General features: G+C 38.1%; 1 protein-coding gene across 3 annotated transcripts in view; it reads left to right on the top strand.

The window, feature by feature from the left end:
- SRGAP1 (SLIT-ROBO Rho GTPase activating protein 1) overlaps positions 1–26,367 on the top strand; it is a 138,634-nt gene that overhangs the window by 76,933 nt on the left and 35,334 nt on the right. For all 3 annotated transcript variants that reach the window (XM_085220324.1, XM_085220331.1, XM_031553497.2), the window contains exons 4-10: positions 1,840–1,902; positions 10,216–10,398; positions 10,736–10,864; positions 19,867–20,088; positions 20,868–20,969; positions 23,057–23,254; positions 23,375–23,459. In XM_085220324.1, the coding sequence (XP_085076450.1) occupies positions 1,840–1,902; positions 10,216–10,398; positions 10,736–10,864; positions 19,867–20,088; positions 20,868–20,969; positions 23,057–23,254; positions 23,375–23,459 (982 nt within the window). The remainder of the gene's footprint in view (positions 1–1,839; positions 1,903–10,215; positions 10,399–10,735; positions 10,865–19,866; positions 20,089–20,867; positions 20,970–23,056; positions 23,255–23,374; positions 23,460–26,367) is intronic.

The following is a 26,367-nucleotide window of genomic DNA, read 5'->3' on the forward strand; positions in this document are numbered from 1 at the left end:
CCGTCAAAAGAAGGGTGTGGATTTGTTGAAATGGGCCGAGAGGAGAGGCATGGGGACAATCAAAGGGCTGGAGCACTTCTCCTGCAAAGACAGGCTGAGAGAGTCAGGGTTATTCAGCCTGCAGAAGAGAAGGCTCTGGGGAGACATCCTTGCAGCCTTCTAGTGCCTAAATAGAGCCTACAGGAAAGCTGAGAAGGGATTCTTTATCGGGGGGTATAGTGATAGGACAAGGGGTAATGGTTTTAAACTGAAAGAAGGTAGATTTAGATGTTAGGAGAAAATTCTTCTCTGTGAGGATGGTGAGGGACGGATGCAGGCTGCCCAGAGAAGCCTTGAGATGCCTCATCCTTGGGGGTGTTCAGGGCTAGTTTGGATGGGGCTTTGGGCAACCTGATCCAGTGGGAGGCGTCCCTGTACATGGAAGGGGATTGGAACTGGTTGGTGTTTAATGTCCATTCTAGCACAAATCATTCTACGATTCTGCAATTCCATGATTGTATTTCTAGTTTCTTGTCAGTTAAAAATCATGTTGTGTGTAAGGGTTGGTATGAATATCTGTAAGTGGTAAGGCACATTCCTTAACATGCTGCCCAGAGTTGGGTATGACAGTGGGATTGGAATCATAGAATCATCAAGGTTGGAAAAGACCTCTAAGGTCATCTTGTCCAACCGCAGATAGGAGCAAAATCTGGTAAGTGTTCTGTTCCAGCTACTGTGTGTGTTGGTTGTTCTTTTAGGAGACATAGTGGATGGGATGTGTGCTGTGGCTCCTTTTCATATGTGGGTGTTGCACTGGAAGTTGTCATTCAGAAATTGTTATTCTTGCAGGTGTTTTAATGATGGCCAAGTATGTGTTAGCAGCTTTGGAGATTAGCTGCCCTAGAAGGTTTTCCTTTGGCTTCTATCCAAATACAAAGTACTTCTCGTAGCTAACGTCATTATTTATTACGAAGTTGGAGTTTTTAGAAGTTGGGCTAATGTCAATATATTCACTGAAGAGGGGGTGTGTGGAAAAAAGAATGTGTGTTACAATTATACACTGTGCAGAAAAAATGTAGCTAGGCTGTTTAACAAGCTCTGTAGTTCTGTCCTGTAGTTGTTTTCCAAAGGCTGTGGTACAAATGCCTTCAAATGTTGCATCTGATTGAACTGCTGTGCACAACTGACAAAGGAATATATTTGAATGAGACTCTAATTAAATACTCTTATTTTGACATACTTGATTTTGTTAATAACTGCTGCCAAGCATTTCTTTTTTCTGGGTCAGAATGAAAGTAAAAGCAGAGTCCAGGAAAGCTAAACAAAGCTGTTTCAGCAGCCCACTCTGTGAAATATTGTGGAGTTGAGTATCTGTTTCAAAGAGAAGCCACAATTATTTCTTGCATAAATATTTAGATAATTGCATGTGCTGAGAAACAAAAGCTATTCTAGATCTAGAACTGGGAGGGACGTCCCTCTAGAGTATCACATTCCATGTGGTTTAGTTTATGTATATAGCATAGCAATTGTAAAACAGTACACAATCTGTTCCATTAAAAAGGCTTATAACATTAATCCCAAACTTTACCCTTTCTGTTGGCACCTAGTCTCCTAATGCTTCATGAGAATATCTCTTAAATTACTTCTGGGTTTCCCTCTAGAAGTTTTCTATATAGATGTTGTCTGTCTACCCCTGTCTCCCTGAATCTTTATTTTTAGTGCACTGTAACTCTGTCAGAATAATGTCTCTGTGAGCTCCCTTACATTCACTAGCATGAATAGTGAATACTAACATTAAGAGATACGTTTATGTTGCAGTTTTTGCATTCTTTTTTCTAATGATTTTTTTTTTAATTACAGAGCAAAGAGATTGCATTCCAGCTTCATGAAGACTTAATGAAAGTTCTTAACGAGCTTTACACAGTAAGTACAGTATCTTACCTACTTTATCTTATTCAAGTTCTGTATTGAACTTCTTCTGTAAGTACTAAGTATCCTTTTATCTAGCAGGTTACCCCCAGTGGAGTTGTTTATTTTTATCTTCTTACAAAGTCTGAATTCTCTCTCGCAGAAAGACCACTAACTTGTTTAGAACACATATGCTAATGCTTTCAGGATTAATTTTTATTTTCAGCCTGTTCTCCTCCCAGACTGCGCTAAGCCAGTTTAAGTTTCATTGGTTATCAGTGAGACATTTCTACTCAAGGCTTCTCCCGTTTTTGCCTTTTGGCAAACTGCTGGTGGTGGAAAATCTGAGGAAGAGTTTTGAAACTCACCTACACAGCTCATTACTACAGGGTGAAGTCTTGTCTGCCTGAAAGCCATTTCCCAAAATATTTTGGGTGTAGGTACCAACAACATTTTTTAAGAAAGAACAAAACAAGGATTTATTATTTTTTTTTAATATAGTTATACAGTGAAGAAGAAATGGTAATATCCACCTCTTACAAAAGTCTGTTGATTCCTGCTTGTCAAGGAAGTAGTATGGCTGTATTTTATCTTCAGCCTGAAAGAGCTGAAACTTCTATGCTCCAGTACCTTACATAATTACATAACAGTCTCTAGATTGCTCCCTTCCCTATCCATGGTATTTGAGAGATTAAAAAAAAAAAAGCAAAAAGACACAAAACAAAACAACATGTTGTTTATATTAAGAAACAATTTGAGATTTCAGTGATGTTTAGGAAAACATCAGAGACCAGCCCTCCTGAAGCAGTGATCAGTCAAAAGTTACTTGAGTGCTTCTGATTTCCTTTTCTTTCGGCCTACAAAAAATTGTGCACTACTTGTAGATCGGCTGACAAGCATTTGAACAACTTAGGTGGCAAAAAAATGACCCAAATGAATGTGGACCTGTACCACTGCCCTAGATTCTTTCAGACTGTGATTCAGGATGGAAATTCCTAAAATATACCTAAAACCTCATTTTTTTAGAGGGTTTTTCTTTACGGCTTTTTGTTCTTAAAATAACCATTGGTTTTGTAGGGTGTGATATTGTAAAGCCTTGTTTCCTCAGGCTTGTTTATAGTCTGTTAAAAATGCTAGAATCAGCTTCTGTAAAGTAGTGGTAGCTTCAGACAATTCACACAGCTGTAGGGAATCAGCAACTGTAGGAGCCATTGCACAGGCAGGACTCCAATGGTGAGTTAAGTCCTGAAGATACACACTTGTTCCAATTAAACAGTTACATAACTCCAGTGCCTGGCAAGGCATGGGATTAGTGCATGTGCTCCCAGGATAGAGAAACACTGATGCATGTTCTGAAATCCTTGGCTGAATTACCAGTGAAAATCTGCAGGACTGTGTTTTAGTAGTCTCACTCGTGTTCATGCTATGTCTTCCCACTGAGAGCTGCAAAAATTTATTCAGGTACTAATTTCCATGTTATGTCTTTCAGTGAACACCAGCTCCTTTCTTAGGCTTTAAGATTTTTGCTAACTAGGTAGTTTTTTTGAAATAGATAAAATACAGAGTAGATGTGCCATTTGAATTACTGATTTATTTTTTTTGGTATGAAATGAACTACACCTAATTTTTACACAACTGCAGCGTAGATGCAAATATCTTAGCTTGCCATCTGTTTTCCAGTTATAGTCAGTAAGATGTAATACGTGGAGATCAGAACCCTTCATCTAATCAGGTGCAAGTGTGTGCTTCAGATAAAATTTACTACACTATTAGCTCTGGTGTCCAGCTTTTTACTGATTGGAAAGGACTTGATCAGCTGTAGGTGCCTATATTTAGCCAGATATAAGCTTTGCATAGTAGCATAGCAGGACAGTGCTGAGTAGCATCTGTTCCACTGTTTGCAGCATTAGGGTGATCATCAGCTTATCTGTGTAATATATTCTTCTGTACATAAAGTTAGAAAGATACCTAGACAAATAGAAACCTCATACATAGGATTTTAATTCTGTGTAACGCTTGCTGTTTAGAGAATAAGGTGATAGTGACCTTACCTAAACAAATACCAACAGTTTTAAACTCTGGGAAGTATATTTCTCAGTCATTTACAAAGGGAGAAGTCATCTTTTTTGCTTTTCTTTTGACTTAGCAAAAAAAGCAAAATCAGTCTTATCATTGTGACATAAATCTTTCCGTCCAAAAGAAATAAAGAATTTCAAGTCAGTAAAAAGCACAGTAATATTGAAGTCTCTCCGTAGCAATATATTCTGGGGGTTTTTTTTGTTTGTTTTTTGTTTTGTTTTGTTTTTTTTTAAAGGAATGGTGCTTTCATGAAGTATAACTGTTAAAATGTAAAGCCTTACTGAAGTTTAAGTGCCTCTAAAGCAGCTGTGTGAGGGGACAAATATCAGTTTGTCGATGGTATTTTTAATGGTTGAATTCAAGCACAACCTACTGATTATGAGAATAATAAATTTTATTCTGGCAACAATACTGTATCAAGTATGATAGTCACCTGTATCATAGAAGATGCCAGATATAAAAGATGATTTCATGATCCTTCTCTGAAATTATAGACTACATTTATGCCTCCAAAGTTCCTAATAATAATTAATATCTTTATGGGTCATATCTGAATACCGCTGCAGTTAAGGGAGTTCTGTCCATCGGCATCAATGATCAAATTTTTTAAGTCCGTAAGTCCTGCTATAGATTTTGCAAAGAATAAACTGTTCCAAGAGAATTAAAAAATAAAGCACTGAGAAGTTGAAAGTACTTACCACCTCCCACTGAGAACGCACAGTGATTTCCAATTAAAAAACTTCTTTCTGTTCAGAGATAAGTGAAAACTTCAATCTCTGTCTTTCAAGAAACTAGAGTGATTTGGCTTCTTACTGAGTGTGGAAAGCTCAGAACTGCAGTCAGATGTCCAAAACAAAATAGACACCTGGGTCCAAAACCCAGATATTTTAGAACATTAAATAGCTATTCTTTAGAAGTGCACTCCATTAGGAGATCTTTTTCTATGCTTATACTTTAGTAATTCCTCTTTTCCCATTTGCATCACTAGAAATTATCTTGAAAGTAGGAGGTGTGATAGCTCTTGTATTTGTTCCCTTGGAGTATTCAGTGTGTTGTGTGTCATCTTAATTAAAATTATGCATCATGTACAGAATTGATGAAAAAATATTAACAGAAGATGATGAACCAGGGCTTCAGAGTGTGTTTTCAGAACCCGTGAGTGAAGTAGATTTTATTGGAGTAATCAGAATTTTATAAGACAAACTTTCCTTTCTAATTTCCATCTCTCTTCTGTAGAAAAGATTTACTTGAATGTTACATTAAATATTAGTATGTTTTCTTTCTTACTCGCATTACTAGTAAAAATAGGTTTTAAGACTCTTTCATTTTTAGTTCTCAGTATTTTATGCTCTGGTCCTAATGTTATTACTCAAAACTTTATGCTAAAAATAATTGAATAGCTAAGCTTCAGTCTGTATCTTTGCAAGTTCAGTAAATTGTAAGTGGCAAGTACTTTAATTATGCATGGCTTTTCTCTGGCTGTGCCAGATAATCGGTGTTTTCAGGTCTGCAACATCCTAGCAACTGCATTTATCTCTTATTCCTCTCTCTATTACTTTTTCAGCCAATGTTATTAGTCCTATATTTTACATAAGGAGCAAGCAGGAATGAGAAAAGCGGGGCCCAGTTCTAGGTGGTCAAAGAATGATTTTTTTTCCTAGCAATTCCAGAAAAAAAAAAATAGTCAAACAGAAGAGTGTAAGGGTTTGGGTTGGTCTATTTTGTGAACGGAGAGATTTAGAAATCTTACTACGCATTGAATGAAAGAGGAAATAAATCACTCATTTTACACTTGATCATCACTACTGTAGAGAAAGCTTCCCAAACTCTTCTTCCATGTCTCTTGAAAATTACAATATCTTGTAAATATCTTTCTGTCTCCTACTTGATTTTCCAAATTACATTTCCCAGCATTGCACTTTTAGAAATACAGCAGTACAGATGTAGGGCTTGCAGAAAAATGAAAATATCTAAGGTACAATCCAAAAGAAACAATTTAATATTAAATAAGACAAAGGCAGCAGTCCCACTTGCATTTTCCGTTGTTTTATCTCACTCATTAAAATTTTGGCTGTTTAGTTTTTGAGAGTCATTGCTGCCAGATTTTCTTTTTTCTTTACTCATTAACATGGAATCTGGATTCTTTGTAAAAAAGTTACGTTCAATTTATTGTAGTACATCAGGCATCTGAGAGCTGATGAAATAGGTAATTCTGCATTGATAGTAATAAATCAGTGATTGTTCCTGCAGCCACATCAGAGGCTGTCTTGGAAGTGATAAGAATGCTGAAAACATTTAAATATTAAGCCTGCTAAACTGCTAAAGGCCAATGATGTAGTGGAATTGGCATAAGATTTTACTTACTTCCTGGGGAAAGCACTCTCTAATCTGATATGATGAATTCCTTGCAACTGCACTTTCTAATAGAATTCAGTACTTACCGGAGTCAATTTTGAAACTATTCAGACTCAGTAATTCCAACAGAGATGAACTTCTGCTCTGTTAAATGCTTATTTCCTGAGAAATACTATGAAAAAGCTATTAATTATGCCATTTTATTACACAAATAAAGCATGTTTCTCTGACAACTCATGATAAATACAATGTGTTTTGACTTAGAAACATTCAGCCAGTAGCTTAGGTTAAGAAATTTTCTAGAAAAGAAGCTTTCATGTAGAAAATGAAGGCCACAGCCTTGCTATAGGAACATTCCTCTTGTAGCCCACGAAAGTAAGCACAAACTGCTGTCCTGTTGCTTCATTTGTCCCAGTAATTATTGTGAGTTTAAATAAAATGATTTTCTAAGTGCTGACTCTAACGTTCCTTTCCCTGATCTAAGTGCTATGCGCTGCTGTACAATCAATGAATCTACAGATGTTACAGTATAGCAGAGAGCTTGGCTACATTGCTGTTACACCAAAGCAGAAAAGATAGAGACACTCACCCACATCCTGAGCTTGCTTAGGAAACTCCAGTGAAGTTGATCTCCAGAACAGATCCTTCCCCACTGGCAGTCAGCTCTTAAATGGGTCTAGGAGAGTTGGAGCCAGGCTCCACCCCTTCCTGCAGCACAGGTGAATTGCCTTCACCTGTGCTCCCATGGCTGATGCATTGCTCACCTCAGGTGATCAATCAGAGGTTCAGGCCATGATTCAGCAGTTCCCATACAGATGCCCTTTCCGAGTTCTTAGAAATGATGAAAGTTTATATCACTAAGCATACAGTGTGTCACCTACAAGTAGGAGGGTACATAGTTTGTATAACATCATCTTTTTTTATCTACTTGCAGTCTAACTCAGTTATCTATCAGAAATCTGTATTTTACATTTTCCATCTGCAGTAACAGACTTGCTAAATTAGTCAGAGATGAACTCACCATTTGATTTTAGAAGGGGACTAGCATACATTTAACAGTGCTTGCTGAGTTCAGCAGAAAGTGCAGTTTGTCTGTCTTGATGGCAATTCAGCATCTGCAAAATTACAACCTTGTTCTCTTTTCAGTGTATGCCTGATAGCTGATCAATAAGCACTTTGGAGACTAATAAAAGTCAGTTCAGTGATGGATACTCCCACAGGATAGTCTATCAGTTCAACAGTTTGGTGGGCATTTAAAAAGCTGTATCACTTATTTCATTAGTTGATTTGTCATTTGAATAGCAGATCTATGGATCTGTTACATATTTACAGCTCTGGGATCTATGGATCCCAGTACTATTCTTACAGTAAGTCTGTTTTCAAGAATTAGACAAGCCTGTTATTGTCTTTTACAGAATTTAACAATCTTTTAAATACTTCTGAGAGAAAAGGAAGTGCAATGTTAAGAGAAAGATTAATATATATGTAACATAGCATGCAAATTCAAAGCTAATGATGGTGATGGATTGATGGTTGGATTAGATGATCTTAGTGGTCTTTTCCAACCTTAATGATGCTGTGATTCTCACACAGAACTTGGCTTTCAGTCAGGCTGTATGGGGATACTGGGTTTGGTAGTCTGTGCTATAAGCAGGCAGTGAGTGGAAGAAGTGATCTTCAATGATGCAAGGTTAGTGGAGTCAGTGCAGAGGCTTCTGAAACTTCTTGGTGAGAGCAGATAGTGGTGTATTTATGCTCCTTCACTCAACAATGAGACAGGCTGAAAAGTTCATAGCCACTGCAGAAAGTCACTTATGCCTAGTGTGCTGAGCTATGTAGCACTCAAAAAAACCACTTCAGAAACTTCAGCATTCACTGTTGCCTTTATCAAGAAGTGACAGAGCAAGGATTTGTTCTAAAGTCAAGTGCTTTGAGATGTGCTGTTAGGAAACTCAGAGATATTATTATTGTTTTCTCTTTGCTGGCAAGAAAACAAAAAAACAAAACAAAAAAAAAGGAGTATAAAACAGAATAACTTTTCTAGATGGTAAGACAAATAAATTACTTTCATCTCCCACCAACTGAAAAGTTCCTGGAGCTGACACTGAACAAAAAAATAATAAAAAAAAAAGAAATACGTGTAGAATTCTGTAAATAACACTTAAAAATTGAATACAAAGACCAAAATGGAAAGGTGAAATCATTTTACTTGATTGGTTTTCCCTATTGTTTTTAATAGGGCCATATCACTTTCTGTGCCTTTTATTATTTATTTCATACATAATTTCTTTAAGAAGTGCATTCCTTCTCAGTAATTATTTCCTTATGTCTATATGAGTTAAAGTCCCTGGAGATGGATTATCAGCAACATTTAAAAAGCCTTTGAAAACAGTGCAGATATAGGAAGCCAAGCATGGTATGTAGTTAACCTGAAAACAGGGCAAATCTCAGCTCTGCAGGCTTGCATCCTCTTCCCAGCCCTGCTTGTTTAGTCTTCACGGTTGTGCCCCATCCATTTAGACTGTGGTCACCAGCTTTTCTCTTTGTGCAGCCTTTTGGCAGAGAGGTGTGAATATCTGTAAAGTCCTGTTGCATAGGACTTCAATTATGCATCTCTTCACCACTCATCTGATGTGGAGTTCAACTGGTTTGTGTTGATTCATGCTAAGCCACATGCAGGATGGCTTGAAGGTTGATAATAGCTGATTTACACCCTCTAGCTTTAGTGTTGCCAGTCTGTGGATGGGCTGCCCTAACTTCTCAGTTAGAAAAGTTACTTGTCTCATTTTCAAGACAGTTCCCCAAACTAATCTATCTCTTCAGCAGCCATACAAAACCCTGTTGAAGGTGGAACAGCCCCTTTTACTCCTCCATGGCTGCATCCTTTGCAGGAGATGCAAGTGTTTGCGTGGCCTGATCCCAAAAGTGACATCTGCTGGAGAGAGAGCTCCAGCATCCTGTGAGGAAGAGAATAAGCCATTGTCCTCCCGGAGATGCCTTCCCGCCTTGTTCCTAACTTGTATCTTGTGTGTATTTGTAGTCTGGCAGCCTAAGCTTTCTCAGCTACAGAGCAATTGTGCGTGTGAGAGGGATGCTGTTATTAACTTGGGGCTATGGAGGGACTATCTTCAAGGCTTATCTATCAAACTGCTCTTTCTCCAGATCACGTCTGGAGAGCTGGCCAGTTCTATGTTATGCCTAATCCACTGGCTGCATGGTTGAACACAGTTTCTTTCCAGGCCTTCAACAGCAATCCATCTGATTAGGGATGTATCCCCAGGCTGAAGCTTCCTATTGTTTCTGATTCCATGCCCTGTCCTCAGAGCTAGATGGACCCTCCCAGTCTCAAACATTTGATGTCCCCAGCTGGGCCGTCATTAACTAAGTACTGAGCAGGTGAGATAGATTTGGCACTGATATTTAGTTTTATTACTCATCATTTCTGATTTTTTACAAAGATAAAAGTCCTGAAGTATAGTAACAAGGATTTGGTTCTTTCCTGACAGAAAAATGAGAAAAAAATTCTAGGAAATATTTTATACAACTACTGACTGAAATATTCGATAGCTTTCTGCTTAATCACCTGCCAAAATATTTCTGAGATACAGCGCCTTTCTCAACAGAAGCACAGCAGAACACAAGACGATCTCAGACACTCAGATGATGACTAGTTCTCCATCATCTTTATTCACTGTGCCTATTGAAGCACTCCAAACATTTAGAGTTTTATATATACTTATTATTACTTTAAAGTGAATAGTAGCAATTCTGTTGACCAAGAAAATTACTCAAGCTCCATCTTTGTAGGAGAACATTTTACTTGATGGCCCCGTCATTTTTCTATATGTATGTTTTTACTTTCTCCTAACTCCCTTTTCATTCTGTCTTTTGCAGGTCATGAAAACATACCACATGTATCATGCAGAGAGCATCAGTGCAGAAAGCAAACTGAAGGAAGCAGAGAAGCAAGAAGAGAAACAGATTGGGAGGTCAGGAGACCCTGTTTTTCATATACGACTAGAAGACAGGCACCAAAGACGGAGCTCTGTGAAAAAGATTGAGAAAATGAAGGAAAAAGTAAATAGTCCTTTTATTTTGCTTCATTTGAAATCAATTCAATGCATTTCCGATGTTCTTTAGCATGACATTAGGGAAACCAGCTGGGAAATAAAATTAAACAAGGTACACAAAATGAACTAGAAGTGGGTTATAGACAATTTAATTGCAGTTCAGAGGGAGGAATACTTTATTCCCAGTACAATTCTTACTATATATTACATTCTTTATACATATAATAGTCTGACAGTTAAGGTTCATTTTTGTTAATAAGAATGTGCTCTTGAGTCATTGCTGCTTTTGCTAGATACCAACAATTAAGTCATTCAAAGACGTTAATGTACAATCTCTTTTCTAGCGTCAAGCAAAATATTCTGAAAACAAGCTGAAATCTATTAAGGCCCGTAACGAATATCTGCTCACCCTTGAAGCAACCAATGCTTCTGTTTTCAAGTATTATATTCATGACCTTTCAGATTTAATTGATGTAAGTATTTGCATATTTGTTTTTAATATCCTTTATTTTTATTTTCAAAGGGAATAGATCTTATGGATTGCCTACAATATATTCATCATTTATAATATTGTATGGTATAATTTTCAGATTTTCCTGTTAACCTTATATTTCACGAAATAAAGAACCAATAAGATGCTGAACCTTCCTCTAAAGTTAGAACATTATGTTTCTTTCCTATGTGGCAAGAACAAATATGACAGGAATAACACACAAAAAAAGCTGAATATTCCATTTTGTACTACAGAGGTATTTCTGGAGTATAAGCATTTCTTAGGAGAGAAACTTCTTAAGTGGGCATGTAATAATAATATTCAACTCAATAAGAAGTAACTTCTTTTGTGTCTTCAAAATCATTTAGATTCATTCACTTAGTCATTGAATTGAATACACGCTATTTTTTTTCATATATTTTGCAGAACGTGCAGAATCAGTTCTCTATATTTTCAACAGAACTTGTTACTGATTTTCAGTAGGCCATGAGAACATCCTAGGAATATGAGGTTATACGATGATGCTGATCTATGCCAGCTTGTTGTCTGCAGAACATGTATTAGTGACATTTCAGATGACACAGAGGGCAGAACTCGCGCTCTGTCGTGTCTCACCCTCTTTGTAAACTAATCATATATTTTTTTAAAGAAAATTAGGCTACAGCACATACAACCTCAGGAAGCAGCATAGTGTTAAATGAGTCAATGGCTTTACCACTGATACTTGAATGTGCTTTCTCCTGTAACAATGACATTTGTTACTTGTAAGAGTAAATAGTATTCACCCACTGTCATTTCTGGTGGGAGGTTCAATGCAATGATAAGCCAGCTAGGTTCTGGTTTGTTGTACAGTATAAATTAATTTAGCATTTGACAAGAAATGTTTTATTTCTACTGTCTGGATTAGCAAAGCTTTTATAGAGAAAGGGAAAGATACCTTCTTGAGATGAATGGATTAAAATAGTTGTTTGCATTTTATTGTATTTATGAGAGGACTGGAGCACAGGTCTTAAGAGGATCAGCTGAGGAACTGGGATTGTTTATCCTGAGAAGAGGAGGCTCAGAGGAGACCTTATTTCCCTCTACAACTACCTGAAGGAAGTTTATGGCGAGATGGGAGTTGGCCTCTTCTCATGGATAACAATGATAAGACAGAAGGGAATGGCCTTAAGTTGTACCAGGGGAGGTTCAGGTTGGATTTCAGGAAAAATTTCTTCTCCAGAAGAGTTGTTAGGCACTGGAATGGGTTGCCTGAGGTGATTGAGTCTCCATCCTTGAATGTGTTCAAGAAATGTGTAGATATGGTACTAAGGAATGTGGTTTAGTGGGCAACATTGGTGGTACGTGGATGGTTGGACTAGGTGATCTTGGAGGTTATTTCCAACTTTAATGATTGTGTGATTCTATTGTTTCATATATTTTTAAAATATTTATACATATATTTAGATTTTTGTAGATGAACATGTGTATATATGTACAGCTCTGTGGTTTTTAAATACTGAGAGTCAATTTTCTTTTTCATTTACTTTCTTCAGTAACATGAGGGCTGCTCCAAAAGTAGTGCGTCCTATTTTAGTATGTTGCCCACAATGTCAGAGGCAGATGTTGGTGATACGGCACTAGTAAGTTGGACCTTCCTGCCAGTATTCTATAATATTTTGTTGCCATGTGACAGATGGCAGCAGAGGGGCAGTCTGACAAAATGACATCTGACATGGAAGTACTTATGAAACAGAGGTGTGTCACTGAATTTCTCCATGTGGAAAAAATGACACCCATTGACATTCATCAATGCTTGTTGAACAGTTATGGAGACCAAACAACACTGATGCAAGCACAGTGAGGTGGTAGGTAGTGTGTTTCAACAATGGCAACAGTCGTGTGAAAGACTAGCCATGTTCTAGATGGCCACGCGCAGCTGTCACACCATGAAATGAAGAACATCTCAATCAGTTCATCCACAGGAATCAGCGAATTGCAATCAGGGAACCATGTATGGAGCTGAATATCAGCTTCAACTCATTGGAAGCAATGGTGACAACGTTGCATTATCACGGAGTTTATGCTGTGTGGGACACAAGAATGCTCACACACGAACCGAAAGAATACTGTATGCGAGTTTGTCAGGACCTGTTGAACCACTATGAGGCTGAAGGTGACAGCTTCATTAACTGCATCATTACCAGTAACAGGATGTGATGTTGCCGCTACAAGCCAGAGTCAAAATGGAAGTCCATTGAGTGGTGGCCTGTGAATTCAGAGAATCACAGAATGGCCAGGGTTGGAAGGGACCTCAACGATCATGAAGCTCCAACCCCCCTGCCACATGCAGGGTCACCAACCTCCCCCTATCAAAGAAAAAGTTCAAGACACAGCACTTTTTTTTTCTTCTTTCCGATAGGAACTGATGATGATCTTTTTTTGTGTTTTGAGCATTTTTCTTTTTTCCTGTTCACAGTTGCATGTTTTGCCTCCTCTGATTTCTTCTATTTTATTTTGCCACATGTCTTTCTATAATCTACAGCCATACATCTGTACATCTTGCTCAACCCACCTGTCCTGCCCAGGCAATGAAAATATTTAACAAGATGCCAACAAATAGTTAATGAAGGCAGAAAACTAAGGGCAAATGGCATACCTACTACGGTGCCACCCAAATGAGAAGTTATCCTTACATAATGGATAATTTTCCTGATAATTGCTTAGAGGATGATGGATTTTTAGCTTCTAGTTACAGCATGTCTGATAACTGTGAACTTTATTGCTGTTTCCTGGTTGCTGGAAGGAAGGAAAACTCTTCATAGAATCATGAAGTGATCTGGATTGTAAAATACTCTTAAAGGTCATCTAGTTCAATCCCCTACCATGGTTAGAGACATCTTTCAGTAGGTCAGGGTGCTCAAAGTCCTGTCCAAGCTGGCCTTCAACACTTCCAGGGATGAGACATCCACAGCATCTCTGGGCAGCCAGCTCCAGTGCTTCACCATCCTTCTAGTGAAGAATTTCTTTCTTATATCTAATCTCAATCTACCATCTTTCCATTTAAAGCCACTACGCCTTGTCCTGTCACTGCACACATAAGTAAATTCTCTCTTCATCTTTCTTTTAGGCCCCTTTAAGTACTGAAAGGATGTAATAAGGTCTCTGTGGAGTCTTTTCTTGTTTAGGCTCTCAGCTTTTCTTTGTAGGAGAAGTACTCCAATGCTCTGGGCATTTATGTGGCCTTCTTCAGGACATGCTCTAACAGGACCATGTCTCTCTTGTGCTGGAGGCTCCAGATGGATTCTTACAAGAGCAGAGTAGAGAAGGACAGTCAGTTCCCTTGACCTGCTGGTCATGCTGCTTTTTGCAGCCCAGGATACAGTTGGCTTTCTGGGCTGTAAGCCCACACTGCCCTTTTCATTACTGTTTTGTAACACTTGGCTAATAAACCTGTAACTAGAATTTCATTCTGAGCCAACTTAATCTGATTGTGATCTTGTTTAAATGAAGTGTCTTGCAGGCATTTGTGTTTCATCAGAATATTCTGTGAAAGCAGTGGTATCTAGACAGAATGTTTACTACTTCACAAAGGAAACACTTTCTGTAAATGAAAGAGTCTTGGCAAGGTTTTTGTGTTATATCATTGGAATGTGAGACATGCTTCCCACTCGCCATATGTTGCAACAGTCCAAACTATCTCGTTCTGTAAATCTATTAGTGTAATTGAACAGTTCTGAGTTTTCAGAGCAGTGGTGGTTATTTTTTTTTTACCTTTTCTACTTTGTCTATCTGCCTTTCTTCTTTTCTGTGCTTCCATGAACTTTGTCTGTGTAGGAGGGGATTACATATCCTCAGTGTCTGAATTCTTGCTAACATGGAAAGGATACAGATCTCTCTGAGCTGTTGGCATTGCCCGTAAATGATATTGAATGCTTTCCAACTTTACTGATAAATACATCTGATGAAAATTAGATAAAGATATGGAGAAACTCAATGAAGTATTTGATAAACTGTTTGCAGCAAGACTGGGGAGGATTGTGGGATTTATTTCTTCTTTAGTTTTCTTTCACTGGGGTTCTGCTGTAGCTTGATTTGTGAGGCTCGTATGGAAAATCCTAAATTGCAGCTCCATGGCTGAGCTCGATGTGAACTGTTCAACTCATTCATTTCATTAACGAAACTCAGGGCTTCTGGTTTAAAATGTGTTCATCTTAAGCTCTTGTGATATACAAAAAATAAAAATATTGCTGGAATCTTAGCTGGATGTTCTAATGCAGTTAGTAAGCTGAGGGTTGTGACCATCATTTGCAAAGAAGTGGAGGGATGAGAAGGATTTGATGTGCATAATACATTTCTGTCCTGTCCATATAGTTTTAGTGGAATTTGTTTTTTCTGTTCAATATTTCTTCTCTGTTGGATATCTAGTAGGTTCTAGTTCAAGTGAGGAATAGGATTAATTTTACTCTTTATGTGAATCATGCAGAAAACAGCAGAGTGCTTTTTACCCCAATTAAATAAGCTTTATTTAACACATCGAATTTTTTTTAAATTCTTGATTTTTGATGAGCAATAGTGTACACACCAAACTGACTGTTGGTGCCAACATATGTCCACATGTCAGAAATTATTATTCATTTATTTAAAGATGTCCATGTAATTGCATTTATTAGCTTTATCTGGGTATAAGAGGAGGGTAGGGACCTTCTTTTCCAGGCTGACCATGCACTTGTGTGATCTGAAGGTGAGCACAAGGAAACAGTGGTCAAAATTAATTTGACTGTAATTCTACTTCTAGAATAAATACAATGTTTATGTTTTGATCTTCTTTAGAAGGGAAATTCCAAATCTTTAATTGCAGTCTGCATGCCTTGGATGGTTCGGAAGCTAGAGAATATTTCTCTGTCACAGACTTTATTGGGTAAAGATTCTTTGTTAATCATCGATGGAAGCAATTTTAAAACTAGGCTAGAGTTTGTGCAGCTCAGTCTGTATTAAAAATTCTCATAAATGTGAGATGTGCAGTCAGATCTCTTTGATTTGAGTGTTGATGTCTATGTAAGACAAATGATTACAATGTGACTTACTCAGAGGTTAAGACATTTTTATGAATTTCACAGAATCACAGAATTGTAGGGGTTGGAAGGGACCTCTAGAGATCATCGAGACCAAGCTCCCTGCCAAAGCAGGTTCCCTACACCAGGTCGCACAGGTAGGCGTCCAGGCGAGACTTGAATATCTCCAGAGAAGGAGACTCCACAACCTCCCTGGGCAGCCTGTTCCAGTGCTCCGTCACCCTCACCGTGAAGAAGTTCTTACGCACATTCGTGCAAAACTTCCTATGCTGCAGCTTATGTCCGTTTCCCCTCGTCCTGTCTCCACGTACCACTGAAAAGAGACTGGCCTCACCACTATGGCCGCCACATCTCAGATATTTATAAACCTGGATCAGGTCCCCTCTCAGTCGTCTTTTCTCAAGGCTAAACAGACCCAGTTCACTTAGCCTTTCTTCATAGGGGAGATGCTCCAGGCCCTTCACCATCTTTGTGGCCCTCCGCTGGACTCTTTCCAAGAGATCCCTGTCTTTTTTTGTACTGGGGAGCCCAGAACTGGACACAGTACTCCAGATGAGGCCTTACCAGGGCAGAATAGAGGGGGAGGATCACCTCCCTCGACCTGCTGGACACGTTCTTTTTAATTTCTCTACCCATGGCATTAGTATTTTATTACTGTTACTGAAATGAAGATCATCTTGGATATTTGGTTGCAGCTCTGTGCTAAGCACTGCAGTCTGTTTTGTTCAAGCCTAAATATACTCTTGGGTGCAGTAAAGACGGTAAATGCTCTTGAGACTGCTTCAGATTTAATTCCAAATAAGTATAAAATGCAAATAACAAAATTAATTTTTCACACATACCCCAATTACATCACTCATCTCCCCCAACTTTGCCTCACCAAAAGTCTTTATGAGTCCTGAAATGCAATAAAATTCATAGTCTGTGACTTCATTCTCTCATTTCTCATCTTCATTTCTTACTGCATCAACAGACACCATCTCTCTCTAGGCTGTAGATTGATAGCAGGTCTTATTAGCCATCCAGGCTGTCAGCTTGCTGTGCTGATCTTTTGATTAACAGTGTGGTTGCTTCTTTGAGCTTTAAAAGTCTTTTGGATCTGTGTTTTTTTCCTGAAAATCATGTATTAATGCATGAATGTGTGTATATTTGCATATATATGCATGCATGCATACTTTTCTGCAGCACCTGAAGGACTGGGGTTTTGTTGTTGGCTTTTTTTTTCCAGTGCTGTGGGGATAACGGTTTAGTAGCAGTACCTCACGTCATTATTCTCAATAACGAGCATATGTATCAAGCTCTTTCTCCGTTGTAGCCTCCTCTATTTCTAAACCATCACTAGTACTAGCAGGTTAAGAGAGTGCTCTCCTCTCTGAATAGTTGTGAGTTGATACTGTTACAGACCTGTTCTCAGGTTAAGAATATCTTTGTCTTCCTAATTTAGAGAAAATGAACTACCTTCTGGCAGAAGTAAGACTTGGGATGTTTTACGGGGGTTCATTTTGCTTTTAAAAATGTAATACTACTCAGATAAATTCAACTTTTACTTAATTTTTTGAAGTCAAAATCCAAATCCAAGCATTTTAAGTTTGATTCAAAGAGCCATTGGTGATAAGGCATTAGTTCAGGTTCTAGATTTTGTTGCTGTTTGTTCCACTGGTATTAGTCTTGCAGGAAAACGCCTTAGTCTGCAAGATTGTTCTGCTTCACTTGAAGAATCCGTGTTCTTGGCTGAGAAGCTGTATTTGTTACCCTGTACAGCTGTCATTGCTTTCAAAAATAACTGTGGCTTTCATTCATGAGCAGGCGATAGTTACTGAGTAGATTAAGGGTTAAACGGAGAAGCTGCAAGGCTGCAACCTTATATTTCAACTTGTAAAACAGCTGCATCAGAAACCCACACATCTATAATTGTAAATCAGTGAACTTTCTGTTAATCTTCCAAAATTCAGGCTTGAGATGCCTGTAGTTTTATAACACATGGGTAGTTGGCCATGCTAAAGCTAGCATTGCCCTTATTTCCTCTCAGTTAAATCTTCCATGAGGTGTCTCTGAAACTAATGCACATGAAATAAAACAGCTGCCCTCATCCACTTTCTTATCATCACTTTTAGTCTGTCTTTTTCATCCAAGGTAGTGAATTAAATATGAGATCTGAGTTGACACAGAACAAGAGAAAAACACCAGGAGATTTTTTTCCTTTTAGAAACAGTATTTTATAGAATGGATGTCTTTGAAATATAGATGGCTTTTAGTATGAAAGCTGAGTGGCTCTTCTGTTGTATAAGTGCAAAAGAAAGAGGATAAGCTGTGTGCGTTTGATTGAACATGACATCTTCTTTTTTTTCTGTAAATAGTTCAAGAGCTAGTTTATGGGTAGAACACTGTCCCATTGGCAGTAACTACCCAGAATACTTGCTAAGCCCAGAAGTTTGTCTGGAAGTTTTGGCATTCATATTGAGTACAACAGCCTTGACAGATTTCAGAGCAGTTTAATCACTCATAATGAATGTACATGAGGCGAGGCGTGAGTGGTTTGCTCATTTTGTAAAAGGAAAAGGGAAAGGATTCAATGAGTCCTAGGAGTTTGTAATAGCTGGGAAGGGGGGCTGCATATAAACAGTGGACTGAATTCAAATTGCTTCTTTATCCAAATGCATCTTGCAGGGAAGGATGATTTTAAGCTGTGGGGCATCACCTGGGAAAGAAGAGGGGAGTGGAGGCCATGTGCTGTCTGTCTGCCCCAGGGAGGCATTGTCCTCTGACTGGGACAAATCTCTCCTAAAACTGCAATGATTTCCTGCAAACGCTCTATGAGATGGGAAATATTGGATATTTTTGTCTGCTGCTGACTGTGTACCAACAGATGTTTGGTCAGTTTCACTCTGGACTGAGCCAAGCCTAAAGACACATTTCAGATTAGCATTGCATTGTATGTAACTGTTAGCAGATTGATGTTTGTGTATAGGAGTGACACGAAGGTTTGCATTACGTCTGCCATTACCTGGAAGCTCACTGAGTAGAAGCTGAAGATATTGTTTACTGTGTAATGTGGGAAGGAGTTAAGAAAACAGCTACTTGATACACTCCTGCTGTGACGTTTTAAAAATATATTGAGCTGTTCCTCTAAAATATTAACCAATCATGAATAATGCAAACCTAGCATACTTAAAATTCACGAACAAACAGAACATTACATTTTACCAATTAGATTTCAGTTGCATTCCAGTGTTATTCTCACTCCTAGAAAAAAAGACGTAAATTATAACTTTCTGTATTTAGTAATGATGTGCACTGCTGCCTCTGTCTGAGCATAAGGTAAATATGCCTGTACTGCCAAGGGGGGGGGATGTTAAATCATTGTCACTGCATCAAAAAACATCTTAAATGGATCACTAATGTGGGAGGCAGATATGGGGCTTTTTTGGTTGGGCACAGCCCTTTTTAGCAGGAAATGGTTAGTATTCAGTTAGGTGCTAGCGTTGACTTAGATGGGAGAGAATATTAAATCTGTTTGAATAGATGACCTAACTGTTATGCTGAAAAGCCTGCTTCTTTGTGAAGTCCCAAACTTTTTCTCTGAAATGTGATCATAGCTTATCTGAATCCAGAAGACGAATTGGCATACTTGTACACTTGATCTCTTTTCTCAAACGGTCCTTTAGTCTTTGCAGTAGGATGAGAATACTAAATACTTACTGTCTTAACCCCAATACTAAAATTACAAGGTATTTCATAAAGTATTTTGAAGACAGAAAAGTTCCTAGACAGAAAATTTTAGTGATAATTTGTGACCTGGGGTACTGGAACAGTGTTCCTGCTTTTTAACTGGCTTTTATCTCCTTTTGTTGTGTTTCTGATATTGCAGTCCTGGATATAGTATTCCTGCTTTTTAATCTGTTTTCTTCTCCCTTTATTATGTTATTAGTGTTGTGATCTTGGATACCATGCAAGTCTGAACAGAGCCCTAAGAACGTATCTTTCTGCAGAGTATAACCTTGAAACTTCTAGGCACGAGGGCCTTGACATCATAGAAAATGCAGTTGACAGCTTGGAGCCTCGAAGTGACAAGCAGAGATTCATGGAAATGTTCCCCACTGCTTTTTGTCCACCAATGAAATTTGAGTTCCAGTCTCATATGGGTGATGAGGTCTGTATAGTGACAAATATCCCCCCAGAGATAATTTTTGTTCCTGTAGAAAAAGATAGAGATGTTATCACCTTTTACAAAGTCACAGCTTGGTAACAGCTGCTGTTGCTGTCCAGAAGCAAATGGTCAGCAGTAAGCTTTTGCAAAACTTGCAGCACTGTTCTGGGGTTCTTCAGAGTTCTAAAGTAAACGCTTTTTGTGTGTTACAATATTCAGTATTACCCATTATGACATACCAGAACATTTTCTGGCCAGCCTGTGCTCTGCCCAACACTGACGTGCGTAGTGACTTTGTCTTCACTACCTGCTTTTCCTATAATGGCACTTGTGATTGCTGTTTGAGGGCAACTGCAGATCTCCAAGTTGTGCTCACTGAAATGTAGCCCTTTCCCCTTCTTCCTCTCTCATTTTGCCATCTGATTATTTCAAGAATACAGTGCTCCCCAGCTGCACTGTATCCTGCTGTTTCAAAGGCTGGTAGAAAAGCAGGATGCAGAACGTACATCTTTAGGGGAAGGCAGCTCCAGGATTTGCATTTCTTTGTGACAGAGAGTCAACAGCACAAGGCAGCCATTCAGATGTTTTGTATTCCTAAGACATATATAGTTCCATACTCTGTAGCATACAAATACTTTTAATTTAGATGAATACATTTTATTGTCTGCTTTATTACATTTTAGTGGCTTTGGTGGGAATTCCATAGCATTGAGGAGAGCAACTGAAGAATTGATTTTATTTTTCTTCCTTACATCTCACAGCTCTTTCTGATTGCTTGTTAGGTTTGTCAAGTCACTGCCCAGCAGCCTGTGCAAGCAGAGCTTATGCTTAGATATCAGCAACTGCAGTCACGATTGGCCACTCTCAAAATTGAAAATGAGGAGGTAAGGTCTGTGTGTGCATGGGCAATGCATCAGGCACCAGTTTATAATTTTATAATTTTATTCTGCTTTCACGTTTATATTTAGCAATTCATAAATGTGAAGAATTGTATGAAAATATGAAAATAAACTTCATAAACTGTGTAATGTCTTTCAGCAGAGATAAGTAGTTGTTTTTTTCTAACACTTGTATTTACTTAACCCTGATATTTCAGAGAATAATTCTACGTAATTCTACCCCCTAAGGAAACTTGTATTCTACATGGTGCTTTTTTTTTCTTTTTTCTTTTTACCAAATGTGTAGTTGTACACACTCAAATGTTAGCACTCTTTTGAATTACTGATATCACTGTTTTCCTGATAACTGCTCTGTCCAGGAATTACTAGGGAACTACTGAACTGGAAAGAGTTGAAACATGCTGATTTTTCCTTACATGCCTGTCATCTTGCTTAACTTCCTGAGACCCAGTTATCCCAGTGTAGAACCTAATTTTGAAGGTCACTGGCAGAATGCTATATACAACCTCCTTTTGTAGCCACCCTTGTGGATGTGATAGGCATGGAAAACCACAAAATCTGCACTAAGCTTTTTCAGTTGTTTAACTCTTGGAGATACAATGTGCATTCAGATACAAAACTACCACTTTTCATGTCTGCTACAAAATGTTCAAATGTGTTGAATTTGGGGGCATTTCTAGAGGTGTTAAGAGAAGCACCATTTAGGAAGTATCATTAAATGTCACCAAGGTGTATGTTTCTAGAAGTCTTTCTTGTTCAGCTGGTACCTGTATGATACATCTAGAACTCTAACGAGACGCCTGATGTATCTAACTATGTAAAGGTATGTGTGTGAGCACTGCATTTACTCAGAATGCTACAGAACTTTTTTTTGTATCGTTTAAGGATATCTAAATCCTTGCCTGCTTTATAGATGCTTGAGAACTTTGCCTTTTTCCTGTCCATGCAGTCACAGTAGTGCGTTTTGTGCTTCAGTGAAAACTTGTAGGACGTATTTTATTTTTGCAACCTTGTGGCAGATAGCCACTGATCACACTTGGTATCTGTCGTCTATGACCACCCTCTGTCCAGTCCCCAGATTGCTGCTTCTGAAGACTGTCATTTGTGGTAGCTTAGTCAAAATCTGCTATGCTTTTAGCTGCAGCTATTTATAAACAGGAATACTGAATGCTTGTCATGGGAATAGCTCACCTAGTAAAATAAAAAACTTTTTTGGTCAAGTACAAAAAAACAGTGCTGTTCTCTTTCCTCTGGTCCAGCAGTAGAAAGAGGCCCACTGTGAGTAGACACTGAACTTTTATCCAATTTAAGGCAGTGTTAAAGGCCTTCAGTTTAAATGGATATCTGCACCTAAATTAAATCATAGAGGCTATTTAATTTTTTGGTGTAATTTTTTGATAAACTTTTGAGATTCAAATTTTTCTCATTCTATGTGACGTCTTGAATGCCTAGAACAAAATATTGAGGTCCATGAGACCTTAAGTCTTAAAAAATAAAACTAGAATTCACCAAGTGTTTCAAGGTAGTAGAGACAAAAGGAAATATTTTTTTTCACCAGTAAGTGCAAGAGCATAGAGGGAGAAATCGTTTTGTCAGGCACAAAGATATTTTCCTACACAATAAGTGTGCATGACTCTTTTGACTCTGCTAGAGAGTGGAGCAGAACTGAATGGTAAATGACATCCTTGTCAGTCTTGCCAGTTCTTGCATTGTGGATACACAATTTTTTGTTGTCCCAAATTAGGGACCATAATCAAATCATTCCACATTTCTAATTTCAGGAAACAAATGTTTGAGAATGTTACGCAGTCATCAGAAGAGAACATCAATGTTTGTGGATTGTACTATGGTAAAGCAGGGAGCTAGATGTGAAATCTAATTATGTCATTCTTCTGTTATGTAGCTATCTGTTATACAACATCTTATTTTTCACATTCACATGGTGCAGTTTGTTTGGGAGAGTGTGCCAGAGGAGTGTGCCAGAGAATTAGTATAAATAATGAACTTCCATTATAAGCTGTTCTGGTATGCATTTATCTTCCCGTTTGGTAAGTTGTGCTTTTTAATACCAGGTTAAGAAAACAACAGAAGCTACTTTGCAGACAATACAAGATATGGTCACCATTGAAGACTATGATGTGTCCGAATGTTTTCAGCACAGTCGTTCAACAGAATCTGTGAAGTCAACAGTCTCTGAGACATACTTAAGTAAACCTAGCATTGCAAAAAGAAGGGCTAACCAGCAGGAAACTGAGCAATTCTATTTCATGGTATGTTGTGTGCTGCCTCATTCTTGTGTTAACAGATCAAACACCTAGAGTAATCATTGTGCAGAAATTCATGGAATTTATGTCACATGCATAGTAATAGATCGGTCTTCACCTTTACAGAAATTCAGAGAATATCTGGAAGGTAGTAATCTAATCACAAAACTTCAAGCAAAACATGACTTGCTGCAAAGGGCACTTGGAGAAGGTAAATATTATACAGTATATGTGAATGTGTTTCTAGACTATATATACAGTGAACCCACTGAAATGCAGGAGGTATTTAGGAGAAAATGAAGAAACTTAAAGCTTAATTGTCAATTAAGCATAGATTTTTAACCAGTCATAGTTTTGATACAGTGGTAAGAATACAGAGAATAATTCAATTTTATTTCTTCAGCAGATACTTATTTCCACTGTACAAATGTTTAGACAAGTGACTATATATGAAGATGGAACTGTTGAATGAAAAATCTCATGTTTGAAAGGAGAGCTGATACAATCAATGCAGGGTGATTTAAGAGCTGTAACAAATGCACTGTTTCCGTGTCTCAGTGATTTGTATCAAGTTGAGTTTTTGGTTATTTTAAGAGTCAGAGGAAAGTGAAAACTTAGCATGCAGAATTACCCAGCATGCATAATTTACAATGGATTCAGTAGTGCAACATGTCTGACACATGGGTATGAATGTCCTTCTTGCAGCCTTATAAGTCAGCGGAGCATTTGTGAAAGGCAACGGGTGAAATCCAGACCTCGCTGTCATTCCTGCTACGTTGTAGCTCCTCACCTACTGTCACTAGAGATACTCTTGTAGACATAATTAGTGTGGGATTCTACATAATATTTTCTCATTGTGAAGTGAAATGAGTGAAAACTTGATGAATAGCTCTATACCTATAGACATAGCAATACATTTAGAAATACCTATAATTATCAGTATTGCATATAAAATTATTTGAATTTTTACGAATTGTGATGGCAGAGAATTATCCATTCTCCTGAACTTACTCCACAATTATTAAAAACACATTCTCTTAAAATGTAAACCAAATCAGCAGATGCTTACGTTCAAATGAGCTGAATTAGGACAGTACTGAATTGGCACTGTGCGTAGTTTGAGCCTACCTCTTACCAGCCCTCCCAGCAGGCACTTTCTCATGGACCAAATGGGAAAAGGAGGACTGTCCCACATGCCTTGAGGACTAGCCACACAGGGCTTTACATACTTGAGAAGAAGTCTATTACACCACAAAGAATAAAAACTCTCTCCTGAAGGTTAAAGACTATATAATTCAAAGTCCAGGCACAAGAAAGGAAGCTTGTTCTCTGAAGAGTAACAGGATGTCAAATTATTTTCTTTTTACTGCCAAAAATGTGTTGTTAATCAGATCTCGTCATGCCTATAATATAAAACTCCAGCTTCACAAGTCCAGTTGTGAAGGTTCCTAAAGGGCTTTTAGCATTTCTATGGCTATGACTCAAATAAAGCCCCTGTTCAGGGAGTGACTGAGCATGAAATAAGCAACATTTTCTTGCAAGCCTGGACGCTAGAAGATAGTAATTTTTTCAGACAACTAATTATATTCTTTTTCATGAAAGTTTTCACTTAGTAGGATTTAGTTGCAGTGCAGTGTTAAGCAGTTTATTCCCACAAAACAGTATGCATCTATGTTGATCAAAAATTAGGAATATTCACCTCCAAATGCTCACAGAAAATGTATTTGGAAAAATGAAGTGAATATTTGTTATTTACAAGCCCAGCAAAATACATGAAGAAGGGAGAAAGATGAAAGGCAGTAGAACCCCTTGCCTAATGCATGCTGGACAGATATGAGGACAGAACTGTATCAAAGGAAAGTTGCTCAGCAACATGACTTAAGTGATAAATTTCCGCCAGACTCAGGGATGTTTAGCCACGCTCAGATGTGCTTGGACCATTCGGTTTGAAGAGTTCCCTTTGACCCAGCAGCTGTAACCTCAGATTGTTTATCTTTGTTGCCCACAGTGTTTTTCCGCTTAGTTATTTTTCTATCATGCTGTAGCACATACTATTTGTATGAAATGTGCACATGCTTATTCAAAGCTGGTATTTGGAGCAAAAGCCCTTGTTCCTGTAGGTAAAAAAAAAACAAACTTCATTGCCCCATTTTTTGAGACATGTCAGTGTACACGCGTGGGAAGGAAGACCTGTATTCTGCATGTGCCTGGAGTGAAGAGATTGAAAGAGTAGAATTACTGTGAAGTTAAGCACATGATTACTGTAGCTACTATAGAAATGTTTTTTTTTTTTTAGGAAGTGAGCTCTCCTTCTCTACTTAAACTGCCTTTTCTGGAAACTTGCATGTCAGCAAGACAGCTGACGACTAATACGGTGCCCAACTACACAATGCAGGAGAGAATAAGAGAGAGAGGAATAGGAGGGAAGAAGGATAAAAGAGGAGGGGAAGCGGATGGTCTGAACTGGAAGTTTTTCTAGCTTTTATTTGAACCTCTACAGTGTAAAGATGTAGGCAGAATAAATCCAGATTAGCATGTGATCCACAGCACTGATAGCATTTGGATTCTATTCCAGCCAGTCACATAGCTGTTACATCCGTTGCTCTTCTTGGGCTTCTTAGGTGCATATTCATGATCTGCACAAGGAAGATAGGTGAAATACTCTGTGCTAAGTGTGCAGCTGCAGATTTGGAAGAATAAATGAGAAATATTCAAGCAGTGTTAGTACTAAGCATAGGAAGCATGCTTACCCACGTTCATTCAGACTTAAGGCTTATCTGTTGAACAAAGCGAAGACAAAGGCAAGAGAATAAGAAATTGACTCTCTGTCCCACATAGTTTTTGTCATAATTTATTAAATGCTAAAGTTAAATGTTAAAGAGATATTTTTAAATCCTCCAGTCTTAGGATTTTTAACATCTTTTGTTTTACTAATAATTTAGATATTGAGATGAATTACCTGTGGTCATGTGACATGGAAAGGAGTCGTTCCTGGCTTACCCTTTCCACATCATCTATTATCTACCATACTCTTCTTTTATCCCTCTTTTACACCTCTGTAAAATAATGGCCAGTAATCTTTACACATCCTGTTAATGCTGGAGATTTTTTTCCCCAGA

This window comes from Meleagris gallopavo, chromosome 1 (genome assembly GCF_905368555.1).
Source record: "Meleagris gallopavo chromosome 1, MGAL_WU_HG_1.1, whole genome shotgun sequence".
Lineage (NCBI taxonomy): Eukaryota > Metazoa > Chordata > Aves > Galliformes > Phasianidae > Meleagris > Meleagris gallopavo.